Consider the following 20710-nt stretch of genomic DNA (forward strand, 5'->3'; position numbering starts at 1 on the left):
CTATATCTTATTCTATCTTATTCTCTCCTTTATCCCCACCTTATCACATTTAGACAGAGAGAGCACAACTCCAGCTATTGCTCTCTCACTTTTGTGCCAGCGTGGGTTGCTCTCACGGTTGGCTTGGTCTATTATATAAGTCTATGGTATTTTTATTCGAAAGTTAGCTAATATGGGATATATAACCTTTCGGGAATTATCGGATATGCGACGGAAACACCCGAAGGTTGCTTTTGGAAAGAGACAGAGCTATACACCTCCCTTACCGCAAATTTCACAGCCCCCACGCCCATATGAACGCTTTAGACTCCATCCATATCTTCTTAGGTCCATGAACGTCTCCGACTTACGCATATGACTTTGTCAGAAACAGTTACAACATCTTTGTGCTCAGGGCTCGTTCCCACTGAGCGCGTCACGCGTCGCGTCAACCAGCGTGAGCCAATCAAAACATCCCATTGTAATAACACGGAAAACATGTTATTACAATGGGATGTTTTGATTGGCTCACGCTGGTGACGCGACGCGTGACGCGCTCAGTGGGAACGAGCCCTCAGGCCCTTAATTGGAGTTTGGTCGAAGCGGCCCTTAAGCGGCGTCTACAATGATGCGTCGTCTACAATGAGATTTTAAAGAGACTTAAGGCGTAAGATTTAAGAAATTGACCAATCACAGTCGAGTATTCTCTTAATACTTGACTGTGATTGGTCAATTTCTTAAATCTTACGCCTTAAGTCTCCTTAAAATCTCATTGTAGACGATGCTTGAGATTTTAAGGCGTAAGACATAAGAAATTGACCAATCACAGTCAAGTATGAAGAGAATACTCGACTGTGATTGGTCAATTTCTTAAGGCTTAGGGCTTAAATTACCTGTTGTAGATCGGGACGTAGCATTTAACAGGAGAGGCTTTTAATGTATATTAAATTTAATGTGTATTAAATGTATATTAAATTCATAATTCTCTGCACCATCATCTTTGATAACATTATTTTTTTTTACTTTTATATATTATTATATAACTTTAAAAAAATTTATTTGAAAGCTAGGCAACTCAATGAAAAGCTGTAAACTGCACCCTCATTTGACCTCATCAGTACAGCACATTTCATTGGTTGTCTAATATATATTATTACAACGATTATACATACATATTATTTACGATTTATTTTATTTTAATGCCGCAGTAATTACTTCTTATGAGACCTTATTTTCAATTTTTTAGCAAAATATTTTATTATTAATAAAAATACACAAAGACCTCTTTATTTTATCAACTAACTGTAATGAAATATAACTAAGAAATTACAAGAAAAAAATAAAAACTTATTTGTTTACACGTGACTCTGTCAGAGAAGAATGCGACAATACTTATTTGTTACTTATTAAACACAAACAAAGCCAATGCACGATATCATTTGACAACAGTAGCGGTATCAGCTTTAGTAGCCTCTGTAGAAGTACTTTCCAGAAATTTTGCTTTATCTACATCAGTAGTGTTCACTAAGTATCGCATAGTCACATTTGACTTTATCTTAAAACACAAACCAACATAAATTTTTGTTTTAACATGTTTATACTCCTCCTTGTCAAAAACCTTGAAATACTGTTTATCAATAATTTGTTTAAGAGCATCTTGTGATCTTTCTGTTTCATTTGCCTTGCAATATTTCCATTCAAATATGGCTCCAACTGTTCTAAGAATTACAAGCATGTCAAATTCGTGTTTTCTTCCTCGCTTTTCCTTGGAGATCTTTTGACAGACCGCTCTGTTAGCTTGTGCACTGAAAATTGTACTATTATATGCCAAATAAAAAAGAATGTGATGTAACTCTGACTCATTATATGGAATTGTCGCACTGTCTGAAAAGAGGCCTGAAACTGCATTAACGAGTTCACGAAATGGTTTTTCTTTACTTTTTTCAGTTTCCTCTTCATCATTTGCCATTAATAGCAAATTCCTCAGTGATTGTATGTATTTTTCTATATTTTCAGGCTCGAGTTTATACTTTGTACTAAACATCGATTCACTGTAACATTTACTTTCGATTACGCTCTTTATCTCCCAATTTGGTATCTTCAGACTTACAATGTTTGCATTCTTTTCAACTGCATTCAACAAACCATCATCCCACAGAAGCTGTAAGAAGAAATTCACTTGCGAGGTATCTAATTTATTCTGTGAATCAGAGATTGTCTTTTTCAGTTTCAAAATATTATCAATTGTTGGCTCAGCTAGTGCTATTTCAATGTTCTCATCTTCAAGAAGTTTCTCGATTGGCTTTTGTATCTCAGATTTCACAAACAAGTTTCCTAAAATATCCACAAAGCCTGACCTGGCCCAATAGCTATCGAACATTTTTCTCTTCTTTTTAACACTATTTTGCAAATAATTTATGACAGACCAGCTACTGTAAATTCTTGTTTCTTCACTATTTAATATTTGGTATCCATCATACCACTCTTTGACACCATCAGAATCTTTCACTGCTTGAAATTCACTTTTCTCAAATAGACTATCTACTTCCTGTACTGTAAATCCATATACTCCAGAAAAATTATCTTCTTGCAAGAATAAAACATTACAATGATTGCGTAATTCCCAGGAAAATACTCCAGATAAACGAACACAGGAATTAAGTAATGCACGCGCCACATTTTTTTGATCCTTTAAGCTTGTTGACATCAGATGGCTAATAGAATTTATCAGGTATCGCAGGAGTTTATCATCCATGTTCTCCATAATAGCTTTCATAATGGGCGCGTCGGTCTCGTCTATGAGAATAACAACTTTTTTGTTGAAGTGAGAATACAAGATTCGAGACAAGAATCGCAATCCGTATTGTACATTAGTTTCGGACAGTTCTTTCAGTCTATTATGGTTATAATAGTTCAAAAATATTTCGATATCTTGTATTTTCTTATCTTTAAAACTGCAAGAACCATCAGCAGCTATTTCAAGAAGGTAAGAATGCTGCTCGAATGCTAGACAAAGAGCTTCCTTCAGCGATTCTAAAATGTCTCCCTCTGTTTTACCTCCTACATCTTTAAGACTCATAAATATCACGGGGTACTGACCACAATGTTCCTTAACGAACTCTGGATGCTCGAAACCTAGCTGCAAATTCATAAACAGCTTGTAATTATCACCATCTTCTGGATTTGAAATTGGCTTTGCATCTTCATTTACTGTTATCTTCAAAAAGTTCTCGAGCATATCCATAAATGTGGATTTTCCGAAACGGCTCGGGGCTGTTATCCGAATCACAGATGCTTCACATTCAAAGAAACTTTTTATATACTTGCTCTTATCCACAAATGTAAGTTTTGTTTTGACGATCTTAAAATCCATTGTAGAGAGATCAGCTATATCTGATCCCTTCGGAATCTGTAAACAAAATCAGATAGGCCCCATTAATTTTGCTAATTACAATCAAGATATGCATGAAATATATACCGGCAGTCAAGAGAAGAAGGTCGCAATACCAACAGAACGTGCGAAAGCGCAAGCGAGTACAGATGCAGCCATAGCAGAAAACATGCAAAAAAGGCGAAAAAAAAATTACTTCAGCATATGTTGGTCAATAAATTTAACTAATTCTTACCTTGTGGAAGTTCCCTGGCTTATTCTTTGTTCCGTATTTTGTATGATCGACACCACAATTGATAGAGAATTCAGGTACAGTAACACTTCCAATTTTGGCATCGTTAGTTTCAGGTTTGTCATCATCCCTGTTGACAGATCGATCCGCCGTATTCATTCTTCGTCTTTTTTTGTCTGGTTCATCCATAAATTGTCTACAATAGAGATATTACCGATGAATAAATAAATTAATAAACATTAATGGCACTATAGCGAATTTTATTGGATTAATACATATAATAAGCATATTGTAAGGGGATGAAAGATGGCTGCGGTTTCCGAGATAGAAACCGCGCCGTCAGGTAATGGGCGAGTCGGGAGGAGAATGCCTGATGATAGAGATTTCGGGTTAAATAATGTACAATAAATGACCCGAAGAGTACCGAGATAAAGATTGTGTATTTGCCAGTTCCACGATAGCACCGCGGAATAAAGGCCAAGAACGCTCGGCCAGTTTACCGATGGCTACAGGACAAACTCGCGACGAGAACATAGACCGGGAAAAATGCACAATAGCCACCACGTGCAAAGTAACGACCTCGCGCTCACTGTACGACGGCCGGAAAAAGACTCTCGCCGGTAATCGTGGTAGCTCACCTCGGGTCGCGCCAAAAACTCTCACAGCCAATCGTTTTGGGCCACGTCACTCACCGTTAAAGTCACTAGGGCTGCGGTCCGAAATGTGCTCGGTAGTGTTCCGAAATTGCTGCCAGTTTACTGCCAGCTCTGAAAATATATAATATACGCATAGACCACCTCATTCGTTTAATTTTAATTAAATTTTTTTATATTGTGAAGTTAGCCGGAAGCTATATAAAATGGACGCCGTCCTGTGATTGGTTGATTTGCTTATGGTAAATACTAAAATTTTCTCATGTGTACTGACTTTAAGTGTAAGCAAAACGAGCAAATTTATCTCTTTTGTAACTTTTAATCCATGACTAATTTATTATTAATTCCGCATAATCGCATAATATATCATGGATCGTGGATAAGCGTAGATAATTGAAATATGTTTTTCTACCAATAAATAAGTAAATCTTTTATAATTGTTTTATAATGTAGTCATCATTCAGAAAATGATCACAATTTGTGATTATGTATTTAATTGTTATTTTATATTCGCTTTCAAATAATAAACTATATAATAATAAAATTTATATAAAAAGATGGTAATATATGTAATCCAATTAATCATAATTGACAAAATAACTTCTTGTGAAAAAATAAAAGTAAAAAATATAGAAGAATTTTTTTTATAGCTTGTATAAAAAATCAGTTTTATGCTGAGTATATTATAATTTTCTGGACTGTAGTAATATTTAATATATAATTTTTGCTATATAAATATATATTTCTTCTTAATTGACAATAATTAACAAAGTAATCAATAATAATCAATAATAATTAACAAAAAAAATGATAACATAAAAGAATATGCTAAAAATGTGCGCTTATATATATTTGAAAATACAAAAGAAGATTTACTTCCGATAAGGCATGGGCAATTTTCAAGTTTTCAGATGCAAAAATAATAAAATCTACAGAGATATCTATTTTTGCTCTTACAACATCAGCAATGGATTCATATTGCTATATGCCATTTCCTCTCTCTCGCATTTTGATGTAAGCCTTCCGATATTCTGTGACATAACTCAGCCGATCTTACTATCTGTAGAAATAGATTTTATATCAGAAATATATATTTATATAGCAAAAATTATATATTAAATATTACTACAGTCCAGAAAATTATAATATACTCAGCATAAAACCCACACAGCACATGATATCATTCGAATATTCTATACTCATACTGTAAATATACGTTACAGATGTAATATACTGAGAATAATCCCATAACATCTCTTGTTGTATATTATTTTTCATATATTCTCAGAATATACTTTGAATATCTCGTATTAGTATATTCTTTTTCGTATATTTTCAGGATACTCTATAATATTGCATGTGTTTCTTCATTTTGTCGCTACGCGCGCCACCAAACTCGTACTTAATTTTTGGTGAAATGGACAAAGGACTGGTACTAACATGAATTCCAAAGTTTCTTCTTTTTTCTTTTTAGTTAGTTTAATTTATAATAAACTGACTTCCCAGTCAGCACAGTAACGTTTTAAAAACGTATTAAAAACATATATACTGGACGTTTCGGACGTATTTAAAACATCCAGATTAGATCGTTGAACGTTTTTAAGACATTTTAAAAATATCCAATGTTACTTTCTTGGACATTCAAAAAATGTCCATTTTAAGTACAAAATAGACAAAAATTGGACCTGTTTCGAACATTAAAAAAACTTTTAAAAATAGGTAGATATGTAGATAAAATATTATTCAATTTTAATGCAAATTAGAGTTAACTTGTTAGTAAAACTTGGACAGTATTCATATTTCAATCTTATATTGAAGAGTGTCTTAAAATCCCATTCAACCAATGAAATGGCCGCAGCATTATTTCATTAGTTGAATGAGATTTTATAAGACAATCTTAGAAATAAGATTGAACTATGAATACCGTCCAATGAGTTTTGTTAACAAGTTAATTCTAATTTGCATTAAAATTGAATAATATTTTATCTATATACCTACCTATTTAAAAAAATTCTTTTAATGTTTGAAAGTATTGACTACCGTCCATATTAATGTGTAAAATATTTTAATATCCTACTAAAAAATTAAGTTCCTAATATAGCTTTAACATCAAATTTTAACAAACAAAAAATTCAATATAGTAATTTTTATTATAACATATTACATATTTATTGTGATTATATATTCTTGTAATATTTTTTTTATTATATATTAATAAAACTGTTTTCGAACTTTATATTCTTTATAAAAAATATATATTATTTATAAGAGTATATAATATATATTTTTTATAAAATATTTTTTATAATATATCTTTATTTATAAAAGAAATAATAAAATTTATAAAAAATATATATTAAAATATATATAAAAATTTATAATATATCTTATAATATATCTTTATAATATATCTTATAATATATCTTTATTTATAAAAGAAATAATAAAATTTATAAAAAATATATATAAAAATATATATAAAAATTTATAAAAAATATATATTATTTATAAGAGTATATAATATATATTTTTTATAAAATATTTTTTATAATATATCTTTATTTATAAAAGAAATAATAAAATTTTTAAACGAAACAAAAATATTCTTTGAATAAAATAAAATAACATTTTAAACGAAATCTCTTTTAAAATTAATTATTTCTTATTTAATTATGTCTTAATTTTCCCCTCTCAGCAGCTCATCTTCTCAACCATCCTTGGATACATTTTTCCGAATGTTTAGTTGTTTCGCAATATCTTCCTTTCGTTGATGCACCTATTTAAAATAATATCATTAAAATAGAATATTAAAATTATTTTATTTATGCAATTTAACAAAATAAATTATGCTATGTGTATGATTATATGTTTATTATTTTGAATTATTTGGGAATTGCTAATTTTTTGTAAGAAAGTATTATCAAGAGACATAGTAGTGTCTTATACAGGTAGAATAGGATTGCGTTTCACGCATAATACGCGCCTTTATCAAATTAAATCTAACCTAATAGTATACTATTAGATGCTAGACTATACTATTAGTGTACTATTAGATGTAGTATTATGTACTATTTAAATTATATGTGCATATGCATAAAATAGAATGCAGTGAATCAAACGCATGCAAATTTCTAATTTTTGTAAAAATATGAGATAAATTTTTTTACATATTTTAGCTTTTTTCAATAAATTCATTTTTAATGTTTATAATTACAAATTTCAATAATTTGGATTAAAATTTTTTTATTTGAATATTTGTGAAATAATAATTATTTTTTAGAATAATACTCACTTATTAAAACTTTACAAATATTGAGGTCACAGAATGCTTTTTTCTGTTTTCTCCCAAAAAAGCTGTATTTGTCTGCAAGTTTATTTGTCATTATCATTGAAAGTGCTCTCCGAATAAATTCATATCCATTCTTTCCTCCTAGATTTTGCAATTCATTTATCTAAAAAATAAATAAACGTTGCTTACAAACTAAATATAATTAAAAAATGAAAATAATATATTTTACATGTGAAATGTAATGTGATAAATACGATTTAATTTTTACACACATACTATTTAATATATGTATATATGTATGTGGATGTATGCATGTGTGTAAATATATGTATGTATATGTATAACGTAATTATTTTTAATTTAAATTAATTATGACGTATTAATAAAATAAGTAAAAATAGTAATATTATAGACTTCAAAGTTTAATTACCGCATTAGTAATTTCATTTTCATTTTCCAGAATAAGTTCCACTGTCTGAAGTTCTTCTTCGGTTTGAAGGGGAAAATTTAATCTTTATTATTAAATATTGAAATTATTTGTTCTTTTTCTTTGTTAGCATTTGTTTGCTGAGAGACATTTTTTAGGTTCAATTTAATATCTTTGACTTCAGATAATATATCAGTGACCACACTTCGTATTAAATAATTTTGGGCCACTAAATTTTTAACAGTCTTTTCTGAAAAAAATTATTTTAATTTATATTTAATTTTATTATTATATTGAAATTTATTGTCAATATTTATGTGTATATTGTGTGTAATGTTTATATCATATTACCATCAAGTTTCTTCCCACACAACATGCATGTCTTGAAGACGTCTTAAACATGTCTTTCTTATGACGCCTTTAAGACTTGTCCAATTGACGTCTTTCTGATGTTTTTAAGACATTCAATTTAAGACGTATTTTTTTAAACGTCTTAAAGATGCCTTTCTTATGACGCCTTTAAGACTTGACCAATTGACGTCTTTCTGATGTTTTTAAGACATTCAATTTAAGACGTATTTTTTTAAACGTCTTAAACATGCCTTTCTTATGACGCCTTTAAGACCTGACCAATAGACGTCTTTCTAACGTCTGTAAGACATTCAATTTAAGACGTATTTTTTTAAACGTCTTAAACATGCCTTTCTTATGACGTCTTTAAGACCTGACCAATAGACGTCTTTCTGATGTTTTTAAGAACATTTACTTTAAGACGCCATTTTTAAGATGGCCGCGGTGCCAGGCCAGCCAGGCATTAGACGGGATCGAGTTGGAAAATAAATTATTCCATTTACCAAAGTTGAGCAGTGCTTTGCACAGGTAAGAATTAATGATATTTAAAGCCGGGTCTGCAATGGCCATAGCATAAGGTTGTAAGATGTAAGCGAAATAACCAAATCCATTTCCTATGGATTTCGTGCGTTCTACGGTGGTCTCGCATACGCAGTCACGGAAGAATTCTGCGTTCTTAATTCTTATTGCGCGTCCGCCGTAGAACATACATAGAGCCCATTCTACAATGGCAGTAACAAGACTGTAGGAGTAGAGATTAAATCGTTTTTAGTGAAGTAAAGAAGAAGAAGTAATGAAATAGACAATTCTCATTTTGTACTACTATTACCTTAGAGTACTAATGAGAATTTCTATTTCGTTACTTCTTGTCTTTACTTCATTAGAAACAGTTTATTCTTTACTCCTACAGCCTTGTTATTGCCATTGTAGAATGGGCTTAGGGCGTGTTCCAAAATTCACTATCAGCGCTGAAAATCTTTAGTTCACGTTACGTATATTATATATTTTCATCGCTGGCAGTGAATTTTGGAACATGGCCATAGTAGGAAATGGATTTGGTTCATTTCGCTTACAACTTTATGCTACGTTATATATATATATGTATATGTATGTATGTGTAAAAAAATTAAACTCTATATTGTAAAAAAATATATTAATTATCTTTTGTATATTTTTTTTGCAGCATTATGACAACATATGAAGATTTTATTCAACAAAATTTTATTCAACAAGATTGTGACGGTGTGCGTTCCATAAATGGAATGCTTGGCCATCATCGCGTATTGATACTACTAGACTAGTTGTACTATTGAAAACTTTGTATCAACCAATTAAGGAACAAGTAGATCTTCCGCCAATTCAATATGATCCAGTTTTATGTACAAGATCTACATGCAGAGCTATTTTAAATCCATTATATCAAATAGACTATCGTGGTAAGTAATAAGGTATTATAAATGAATAGAACAAAAATCATTTTTTATTTATCACAAGAAACATTTTGAAAAATATTAAAGTAGTTTATTTCTATTAGAAATTAAAATATATTTTAATGTGTTTCTTTATTACGATGTATTTACATTCATATTCTTTATTATTCTTTATACTTCATTTAAATTCGTATTTTATTTAATGCATAATTCTCTTGTAATTTTCTGTCTATATCATATAAGATAATTTAAAAAATCAAATTATTTATTAGGAGCATATAGTATTCATAATAATATTGTAAAGATATTTTTATATTTCAATAAATTCTAAATTTGTGTTATCATTATATATTATTTTTTTTAAGTTACATTATAATACACATATTGTGAGTTATATTAATAATTATGAGAAAAAAACTTTGCAAAAAGAATTTATGAGGAAATTCTTCGAAATAAGAAACAAAAAGGAAATATATTTAAATGATCAAAATGTATGCATTTATTTGAATAATAGTGTTATATATGTGTTATATATGTTGAATAGTTATATTATGAAACAAATATTTTTGATTTTACTTTTTTTAAGATTTGATTCTTTTCGAACATTTTTTTTATTATCATTTATTGACATTACATGATTTATTATAGTTTTTATTATATATAAATTTATGATATATATATATATATATATGTTACTTATATATTACTTTAAATATTATTGTATCTCAGTCCAATTGTATGTATTTATATGTATTATTTAGCGTGCCCAATGTTTGCCATCAATATTTTTACTTTTTGCGGATACATATGTCTGGATGATGAAGAATTAGAGGCACTTAAAGATTCATTACAAATGTCATTGTCTCTGCTTTCACTCAATGCTCTTATTGGTCTTATCACATTTGGCAAAATGATTCAAGTTCATGAATTAGAAGCACAAAGGATCTTCAACCAAAACAAGTTCAAGATATGTTAGGTACGAATAGAATAAGTCCCAAGTTATATTTACTATATTAGTCATTGTTCTTCATGATTACTTTATTGCATTTTATTCACATTACATTTTGATAGGTATAGGTAGACTAATTCCTGGACAAAATCCAAATCAACCAAGAGGACCTGGTGCGTAACTATTGCCAGCTGCTAATCGCTTTTTGTAACCAGTACATAAGTGTGATATGAGACAGTTCGACAGATCTTTTAGGAGAACTGCAACGTGATCCATGGTCTGTTGGGCCAGAGAAACGTTCATTGCGATCTACAATTGTGGCATTAGCAGTCGCCACGGATCTCTTAGAAGCTAGTTATGCAAATACTGATGCTAGGTATTTATATGTTGTAATATGATGTATATATGTTATGTTTTTCATTGTAATCCTACATATAATGCTATCAATGTATTTAAGGATTATGCTATTTGTTGGCGGACCATGTTCTCAAGGACCTGGCCAAGTTGTAACTGATGATTTATGACAACCAATCAGATCACATCATAATATTCAAAAAGATAATGCTAAGCATAAAAAGGCAATTAAGCATTATGATACACTTGCATCACGTGCTGCAACTAATGGCCATAATAGATATTTATAATAGATATTTATTTTTGTGCTCTTGACACCAAACTGGTTTATTAGAAAGGCGACAATATTGCAACTCTACTGGTGGTCATATGATGATGGGGGATTCATTTAATTCTTCATTATTCAAACAAACTTTTCAACGAATATTTGCTACAGATGCCAAGGGTGATTTGAAAATAGCATTCGATGCAATCTTAGAAGTAAAAACATCTCAGAAAATTAAAGTTCCTGGAGCAATTGGATCTTTTGTATGTCAGTGGGAGAAAGGATCAAGTGTTGGAGTACTACAAGAAGTAGGCTTACTTGTCAGTGGAAATTTTGTTCATTGACACCATCTACAACAACAGCATTATTCTTTGAAGTTGCAAATTAACATACAGCCCCAATTCCGCAAAGTGGAAGAGGCTGTATTCAATTCATTATCCAATATTAACATAGTAATGGACAAAGGCGAATTAGAGTTACTACTATTGCAAGAAAGTAAATATATTTTTTATTATACATTATATGTATATCATAAATATTTATAATATCATAAATAATAATATATCATAAATATTTATGATGTTATAGGGATATCTTTAATTATTAGTTGGGCAGATGAATCATCATCTTTGCATCATGTAAGCATAGAATTTGAGGAAGCAACAGCTGTTTTTATGTCACGTTTAACTGTATTTCGAGCAGAAAGTGATGATGGTCCAAATGTTTGAAGATGGGTTGATCATATTCTGATTAGACTTGTTAGTAGTTTCTATCATTAAAATTGTGCCCAATTACACTTAATATAAAGCTTAAACTTAATATATTTATACATATAGATTTACACATAAATATATATTTTATCTATTTTGAGGTGTAAAATCTTATTATTGCAGTATCAAAAATTCGGAGAATATGCAAAAGATGATCCAACTAGCTTTAGATTGGCAGAAAATTTTTCCTTGTGTCCACAATTTATGTATCATTTACGCAGATCACAATTCTTCAAGTATTCAATAATTCCCCAAATAAAACTAGTTTTTATAGGTAAGTTGTTATTTGTATAAAACACATGATATATTTAAAACTTATTGATACTTTTAGGTCTCATATTTCATATATCAATATATATTTTTTGACATTCTTTTTAACTGAAAGAAGAAAGGAGCATCTCAGATAAAGTTTTCATTTATCTTATGATAGCAGTCATTTGTCATAAGTTGCTAGTGTATTACAGCTAGCGAATACACTAGCAACTTATGACAAATGACTGCTATCATAAGATAAATGAAAACTTTATCTGAGATGCTCCTTTCTTCTCATCTTTCATCGAGTGCGATTGTGATTGTGGTTGTGCGTTAAGTGAAAATTATATAAAATAGTTTACAATGAATGAAATTTAATAACACTGTGATGAACAGTATAACTAACAAAATGAACTCACAGACTTTATATTTACAGATGTTGACATTACTGATGAGGAATGGTTGAACGAAAGTTTAGTAGGTGATTACGTGTCTTGCGGTAATGCTAATGTGCGTGATGATGGTAATAGGCTTAATAATGACAATGTGCCTGATGATAATAATAATGATGATGATATTGGTGACAATATGATTAGCCCCGATAATGTGCTTGACGGTGATGACATGACAACTTTCAATGCCAACGGCAATCAGTTGGAAAAATGCTATGGTATGTATTAAACTTTATTCTTTATTCTTCCTTCTTAATTATATCGTTATATTGTACTTATAATAGCAATATGTTATATGTACTTAATTTCGTATGTATGTACTTGTGTAAAATAACTAAACAGATAATTTTAATGATACTTATAAAGAGAAATAAATATTTTTCTTTTTTATCTTATACAGATGCGTGTCGTATCGAACAAAAAATTATTAAAAATCTCATACAAAAGAATACGAGACAGTTGGAGATAATAATAAATTTAATAAATAACGCAGGACCAGCTAATACAATATATAATAATGACGAAGTCCAATTATTGCCGGAATTTCCGCTATCAACAGTTGACAAATTTTTCAAATTTGACACGGATCTCCAAAAGGACAGAGAGATTCGGAAACAATTAGTGAGTACTTTTCTGTTTTTGCGTCCATTTCTTTTTTCTTCTTCTCTCTATTTTTAAATGTGAAATAAATGTATATTTCTATAATTCAATCAACAACAAAAATTCTTTTGTAGAGATAAAAGTAGAAGACAAAATCTAGATATTGAATATACTGGGTGTCACACTAATTAATTCCTCTCATTATTTTGTACATAAAAGTATTAAGGTGAGGTAATCGAAAAATGAATATTTTACGATTACCTCACCTTAATACTTTTATGTACAAAATAAGATATTTTACGGTTTATATAAAATTAAGAAACGATTTTAAGCCTCATAACTCTACAAGTACTTAATGAAAACTAACTTAATTATAGTGTTTTGGAAAGCTCTCGAGATAAGCTACAAGAATAATAACGCAATGAAAAATAAATGGTTCCATTTAAGAAATTGAAGGACAACCTTCACATGATCTTGACAACACTATTCAAGGTCGTACTAATATTACTGTGCATTATTTGAAACCCTATAACTTTTATAGGAAACATTTTTGTCTGCCGTTCTCGGTTTTCGAGATATTCGGCTGATACGGGTGGTCTGACACACCCCGTATATATATATATATATATATATATATATATATATATATATATATATATATTTATTTATTTATTTTTTTATTTATTTATTCATATAATAAAAACAATTGTGAAAAATAAAATAATGAAAATAATAGGCTCAACATAATAATAAATTACTAAGGGGTAAAAAGGCAAATAAAAATCAAAAGACACGCGGTTATTAGTGCGCAAATTTAGATATATAGTATAAAATATTTACTTAAATTTACTTAAAGCGTAATATATAACATTCTTTTAAATTTTATTACAATTTTTGCTGCCTTTTGTCGCTTAGTAATTTTGAAAGAAGCTCTTAAAATATATTAAATTCATGTTTCCTTTTTCTTCAAGCGGCTTAAATTGAAAATATTATTAAACATTTTTGTAACATTCTGTTATAGAAAAGGAAAATTGCAAAAATTGGAGGAAACACTTTCGTTCACAAGACAAGGAATATTATAAAATACACATTATCGGATGAATTGTGCCGCAAATTATCATGGACAGGCCAAAAAGGATCAACGATAATTAAGGACACAAGTTTTGTCACAGTTATTATGGGTAATTATTATTTCTTTAAGATATATTTTTATTTCTCCTTTTTATGTAATATTGTTTAAAAATAGTTGCACCTTTAATGTATTCGAACATCAGTATTATTCGAGATAGTATCTAACATATGCTTAGATGTAACGTGCACTTTTAACTTTAAATTTTTCTTCAGAATTATTAATAAGATCTTACTTCAAATTTCGTTCAAATATTCTTCTACACTTTATACTCTTTCCAATTTTTTACGGATCAAAATTTTTATATTCTTTCCAAAAGTTGCAAACGTTTATAGCTATACTTTACTTCATGACTACCCTATTCTAACTATTGGAATTAAAGCACAAAATATTTTAATAATTATGTAACAAATCGTTTTTCAGCATACGTTTCGGACGACGAAAAAAGTAATATGCACGATATTAAAAATACCATCCAAGAATGGTTACGACATGCGGGAGATCGCCTCAACTATTTAAGAAACAAGAAGAAAAAGGTTGGTAAATTATTGAAAATTCCATACGATATTATTTAAAAAACAATAGGGCTGTATAATGTTGCTGCATAACATTTTTAGTGTTGAAAATGAGAAAACATTGAAATTAATATATGTTTTTTAATATATGTAAATGTATATCTTAAATCATATTTCACTTATATATTTAATTTTGTGTGTGTGTGTGTGTAAAAAATTAAATTCTATATTGTAAAAAAAAATATTAATTATCTTTTGTATATTTTTTTACAGCACTATGACATATGAAGATTTTATTCAACAAAATGAAGATTGTGACGATGTGCGCAATGGAATGCTTGGTCATCATCGCGTATTGATGCTACTAGACTAGTTGTACCATTGAAAACTTTGTATCAACCAATTAAGGAACGAGTAGATCTTCCGCCAATTCAATATGATCCAGTTTTATGTACAAGATTTACATGCAGAGCTATTTTAAATCCATTATATCAAGTAGACTATCGTGCAAAATTATGGATCTGCAATTTTTGCTCTCAGAGAAATCCTGTAAGAAAAAATTCTATCCATTTTCTTTTAAACTAAATCATTTTAGCTAGACTAGAGTTTAACTTAATTAGATTTAAGCTAGCAATTGTTCAATTTTGGAAGTAAATTCAGCAGAATAGTAAGCTATAGGTCCTTGATAAAAATGACTAAAATAATATGATTTAGATTGTACAGATCATAAGATTTCAATCTTGTATTATAGTATGTATGTATATACACAGCATATATATGCTATACACATAAATGAATAGAGTAAAAATCATTTTTTATTTATCACAAACATTTTGAAAAATATTAAAGTAGTTTATTTCTATTAGAAATTAAAGTATATTTTTATGTATTTCTTTATTATGATATATTTACATTCATATTCTATTCTTTATTACTTCATTTAAATTCGTATTTTATTTAATACATAATTCTCTTGTAATATTCTCCTCTCTATATCATATAAGATATAATTTAAAAAGTAATCGTAAATTATTTATTAGGAGCATATAGTGTTCATAAAAATATGTATAAATATTCAAAATATAATAAAGAAATGAACTTAAGATGAGTTTTGTTATTTATTATAGAATAAATCAATAAATCAATGCAGCTATTTTACCGACCGAATTACGCACGTCTAAAAGTCGTCTTAATTGAAATGTCTGAGACGTCTTTATAACATCCTGAGTGAGACATTTAATTATATCTTGATTGGGACGTCTTGAGTGAGACGTCTTAAAACAATGCCCGATAGATATCTTAAATCGGGACATAAGACGTCTTAAAGACGTCATAAAGATGTAATTCTGATAACTTCTTAAGACGTCTTTAGAAATTTCATGGCGTCTTTAAGACATCTTTAAGACGACATAATGTTGTGTGGGTAAGAATTAAGAACGCAGAATTCTTCCGTGACTGCGTATGCGAGACCACCGTAGAACGCACGAAATCCATAGGAAATGGATTTGGTTATTTCGCTTACATCTTACAACCTTATGCTATGGCCATTGCAGACCCGGCTTTAAATATCATTAATTCTTACCTGTGCAAAGCACTGCTCAACTTTGGTAAATGGAATAATTTATTTTCCAACTCGACGCCGTCTAATGCCTGGCTGGCCTGGCACCGCGGCCATCTTAAAAATGGCGTCTTAAAGTAAATGTTCTTAAAAACATCAGAAAGACGTCTATTGGTCAGGTCTTAAAGACGTCATAAGAAAGGCATGTTTAAGACGTTTAAAAAAATACGTCTTAAATTGAATGTCTTACAGACGTTAGAAAGACGTCTATTGGTCAGGTCTTAAAGGCGTCATAAGAAAGGCATGTTTAAGACGTTTAAAAAAATACGTCTTAAATTGAATGTCTTAAAAACATCAGAAAGACGTCAATTGGTCAAGTCTTAAAGGCGTCATAAGAAAGGCATCTTTAAGACGTTTAAAAAAATACGTCTTAAATTGAATGTCTTAAAAACATCAGAAAGACGTCAATTGGACAAGTCTTAAAGGCGTCATAAGAAAGACATGTTTAAGACGTCTTCAAGACATGCATGTTGTGTGGGTTTTGTCAACAATTTTATTATATTTTATTTAGGAGTATTTAGGCGATATAATTGATGACAAAATTGATGATATGATCTCCAGATACTTCCTAGATAAATGCAGTTTATTCATTATTGATGAGAGTTATTTACTTCGATTCGTGGTTGCTTCGAATGGCTGCCATCGCGGTATTTTGAGAATTTGTGTGTAAGAGGGTAGATAAATAAGATATATTATTTCATTTTATTAAAATTTAATTTAGAGTTTATTTATTTTGATCATGTAAGAGCTCAATGGCGCGCGCATAGCGCGCGCCTGTTGTTCTAGTGAAGTAAAAATGCCATTGTGCGTAATATATTTAGATGAGTGAAATTATGAAGATATGCATATAAGTTCATGAGGCAAAATTGATGAATAGATGAAATGGATGATTATAAAATTATTATTATAACATTAAATAAAAAATATACATATATAAACATACACATATATATGCATATATCTTAACCTTTCATTTGTTATTTATCTTTTTATCAAAACGGATTTTGTTTGATACACGTTTTTGAAATTTTCGTAAATATTGCCGATCTTGAAATGTGCACAGAGTTTGAGCTTGATACCAGGACGTGAATACATTGATCGCATCCAAAACATTCTTTGCAATAAGATCATTTGAATGTTCATTATTTTCTTCCTCTTTATTTTTTTCATCATCGATATTATTTTGGTATTTTTGAAGAGCCAATTCTAGATCGTTTAATACTTGCCATCCTTGTTCATTGTCATCATTGTGCAACCATGAATTAATCTCTTTTAATGTAATCTTATTATATTTGGGAATTTTAGTCACCATATCTAAATATGATCGAGAGTCAAGTTCTAGATCCGAGTAGAGTGGAAAGAAATTTCTCCAGCCATTCTTTATATCGCTTTCTGTCACTTCACTCCAGGCTTCGCTTATAAAATAAATACATTTAAGTATATTAAATGACTTTAACAGTCTCGGAATTTCTTTGGCACTTTCTACCGTAAGCATTACTCTTAGAAGTTTTTTTTTGTATACTTTTTTCAATTTTTCAATGATTCCTTGATTCATAGGTTGAACAAGGGAAGTCACATCAGGCGGTAAAAAAATCACTCGACATCGTTCATTAATTGAGTTTAAATGTTCTGTAAAGACATGACTACGAGCATTATCAATTAAAAGGAGACATTTCTCATTATTGGATCTATGAACACACTCGATTTCTGGTAGAAAAACTTCTCGATACCATCTTGACATCAGTTTATTATCCATCCATGCGTTTTTTTGTTTCATATAAACGACTGACAGAGATTTTATATTTTTTAAACAATGTGGATTATTTGCTTTTCCTATAATAAATACTGGTAGTTTATGACTTCCTGTCGCATTTGTACACACCATTAATGTAACTCTGCTTTCAGACGATTTTGTTTCAGGTAAATGGTATTCACTGTTGAAAATAAAATTATTTGGCAGCATCTTCCAATTGAGTCCAGTTTCATCAGCATTATAAATATTATCCAATGGTATTTTATTGTCCGTGATATATTTTACAAATTCCTGATAAAAATGGTCATTTATGTCTTGTTCTGCAGAGAATTTTTCTCCGTGATTTGTCAAATATTTAATATTGTATTTTCTCTTAAATTTGTCCACAAAATCATTAATATCTTCAAAGAAACCTTTGCTACCATTAAATAATTGATTGTACTCTAATGCCTTCCATTTCAGCATCGCTTCTGTCACAGGATCCCCGATGCTTCTTTTTTGGAGAAACCATGTATATAAAACGGATTCAAGTTTGTCTTCAACGCATTTCTTTTTCAATGTTTTTTCTTCATGTTGAATAATCGATCTTTTTTGTCCTATCAAATATTCTCCAGGTTCTTTTATAAGTGTGATTGGTATCTTTGATGTTTTGTCCTCCTGTGCTAAGTCACCAGTTTTCTCTTCATTATCAAGCTGTTCTAAAATTTTATCATGTTCTTCAATACTAAGATATGTTTGTTTAGTGTTGATCTGGAAAAAGATATTTTTGTTTAATAATTATACACCACAAAAATATTAGAATTATTTGAAATAACTTAGCAAAATTTTCATATTAATAGAGTTATATATTAAAATTGTTGACAAAGATTTCACTAAATTTTCTCAACATTATTTCCTGAATATTTCAGTTTAAGTAACAGTATAAATGCATATGGACATGAACATCGATTTTTATGTTCTATATAAAATCAATAATGTGTGCAAATTTTCAGTAAATCTATATGAATATTGCTTTGCACATACTGATTATATTTTTATTATACATCTGACATCTAAGCAATTGTTTCAAATTCTTTATAAGAAATTGCATCTAAGCACAATGTCAATGTGAATTTAATATAATCCTCATAGTAACCATACCTCATTTAATGTTAGTGGATCTTCTTCTTCTATATTTTCAATTTTTATCGAATTTCCACATATATAATCCATGCTTTGATCTTCTGTTTGAAATTTGAATAATTGATCAAGGGTTGACATATCCTGCACATCAACCACTAAATTATTATAGGGTAATGATATTTATATTGTTCATTTACTGTATTAGTCTGAAAGAGTTTATGAGACTCAATCATTCATGTATCTTTTTTCCTATTAGTACAGTCAATAGCATTAGCAGTCTGTTACATATCTTTTTCTCATACAATAGGGACTACAATTATTCAAAGTAATTAAGCTATCCTTGTCAAATGTACAATTACTTTTTGTTGTAAACTTACTAAACTAATATTATAACTTTTATACATACATATATTTTACATATATATACTCTTGGACAAAATTAACGCATAATTATTTTTTCACTTCTTTAAAATTTTTCGTTAAAATTTAAATATCAGCTTTTAAAAAAAAAGTGAAAAAAAAATTATGCGTTAATTTTGTCCAGGAGCATATATATTCACTTTGCCAAGATATATAAATCAAATTTTTTTGTAATTTACTTTGTAAATAAATATCTGATGTAATTATTTATCTATCTATCATCATTGATCCTCTCATCTTGTTCCTCTTATCATTATATTATGCTATTGTTGATCAAGATAACTTTTTTTAGGTGAATGAAAAAAAATGACTTGATTAGAAACATTTCTCCAAGAGTTCTCAATAAAAAAGGTAACAATTTAAGTTTAACATTTATTTATTCTATTCCTATTTATATTACAATCTGAAAAACATCAGAATGAATAGAATGTCCATCAGATTAATGCAGAGTTGTATAGAAATGAACTGAGAGAAAATAATAAAGTTAATAAATGCATATGAAGTATTTTTATTCTATCATATATTACATATATATATATATATATATATATATATATATATATAATATGTGTGTATGTGTGTGTGTGTGTAATAAGTAACTCTCTCTCTTTTCTCTCTCTTATCTAGATATATAAGTAGCTTTATAGTATTATTATCATACCTTTTCAGCATGTTTACTGCTACTAGTTTCTTGTTCCTTGCTGTTATATGATAATTCTTCCAATGAATAGTTCAGCATTTCTCTCTCATATTTGACCA

General features: G+C 29.2%; 2 protein-coding genes and 1 long non-coding RNA gene across 12 annotated transcripts; 1 reads left to right on the top strand and 2 right to left on the bottom strand.

Moving 5' to 3' along the window:
- Positions 1 to 1264: 1264 nt before the first annotated feature.
- On the bottom strand, positions 1265 to 4217 carry LOC145970029 (uncharacterized). 3 transcript variants are annotated; one of them, XM_083096417.1, is made up of 3 exons: positions 4027 to 4217; positions 3606 to 3798; positions 1265 to 3379 (listed from the first exon to the last, which is right to left on the bottom strand). In XM_083096417.1, exons 1-3 carry the CDS (start codon positions 4134 to 4136, stop codon positions 1415 to 1417), a joined length of 2268 nt encoding a protein of 755 aa, XP_082952543.1. In that variant the 5' UTR covers positions 4137 to 4217; the 3' UTR covers positions 1265 to 1414. The 3 variants fall into 3 exon arrangements, with proteins under 3 accessions (XP_082952543.1, XP_082952542.1, XP_082952544.1); XM_083096416.1 differs by having other exon boundaries at positions 1265 to 3388; XM_083096418.1 differs by lacking the exon at positions 4027 to 4217 and having other exon boundaries at positions 1265 to 3423.
- A 2182-nt stretch (positions 4218 to 6399) lies between these two features.
- LOC145970049 (uncharacterized) lies at positions 6400 to 17150 on the bottom strand. 2 transcript variants are annotated; one of them, XR_014438306.1, is made up of 4 exons: positions 16621 to 17150; positions 7975 to 8221; positions 7548 to 7707; positions 6400 to 7031 (listed from the first exon to the last, which is right to left on the bottom strand). It is a non-coding gene; the product is annotated as an uncharacterized LOC145970049 (long non-coding RNA). The 2 variants fall into 2 exon arrangements; XR_014438305.1 differs by lacking the exon at positions 16621 to 17150 and adding an exon at positions 8323 to 9799.
- Positions 8563 to 16141, top strand: LOC145970036 (uncharacterized). Of its 7 annotated transcripts, none has more exons than XM_083096435.1 (12): positions 8563 to 8850; positions 9506 to 9758; positions 10514 to 10750; positions 10824 to 11077; positions 11159 to 11815; positions 11909 to 11958; positions 12214 to 12364; positions 12779 to 13012; positions 13195 to 13415; positions 14416 to 14575; positions 14947 to 15059; positions 15312 to 16141. In XM_083096435.1, exons 5-12 carry the CDS (start codon positions 11776 to 11778, stop codon positions 15324 to 15326), a joined length of 984 nt encoding a protein of 327 aa, XP_082952561.1. In that variant the 5' UTR covers positions 8563 to 8850; positions 9506 to 9758; positions 10514 to 10750; positions 10824 to 11077; positions 11159 to 11775; the 3' UTR covers positions 15327 to 16141. The 7 variants fall into 7 exon arrangements, with proteins under 7 accessions (XP_082952561.1, XP_082952566.1, XP_082952565.1 ...); XM_083096440.1 differs by having other exon boundaries at positions 8566 to 8850; positions 10514 to 10728; positions 11928 to 11958; XM_083096434.1 differs by having other exon boundaries at positions 8568 to 8850; positions 10514 to 10728.
- Positions 17151 to 20710: the final 3560 nt, after the last annotated feature.

This window comes from Camponotus vicinus, unplaced genomic scaffold (assembly GCF_025532165.1).
Source record: "Camponotus vicinus isolate PSW18456_S1 unplaced genomic scaffold, iyCamVici1.0 SCAF_4, whole genome shotgun sequence".
Lineage (NCBI taxonomy): Eukaryota > Metazoa > Arthropoda > Insecta > Hymenoptera > Formicidae > Camponotus > Camponotus vicinus.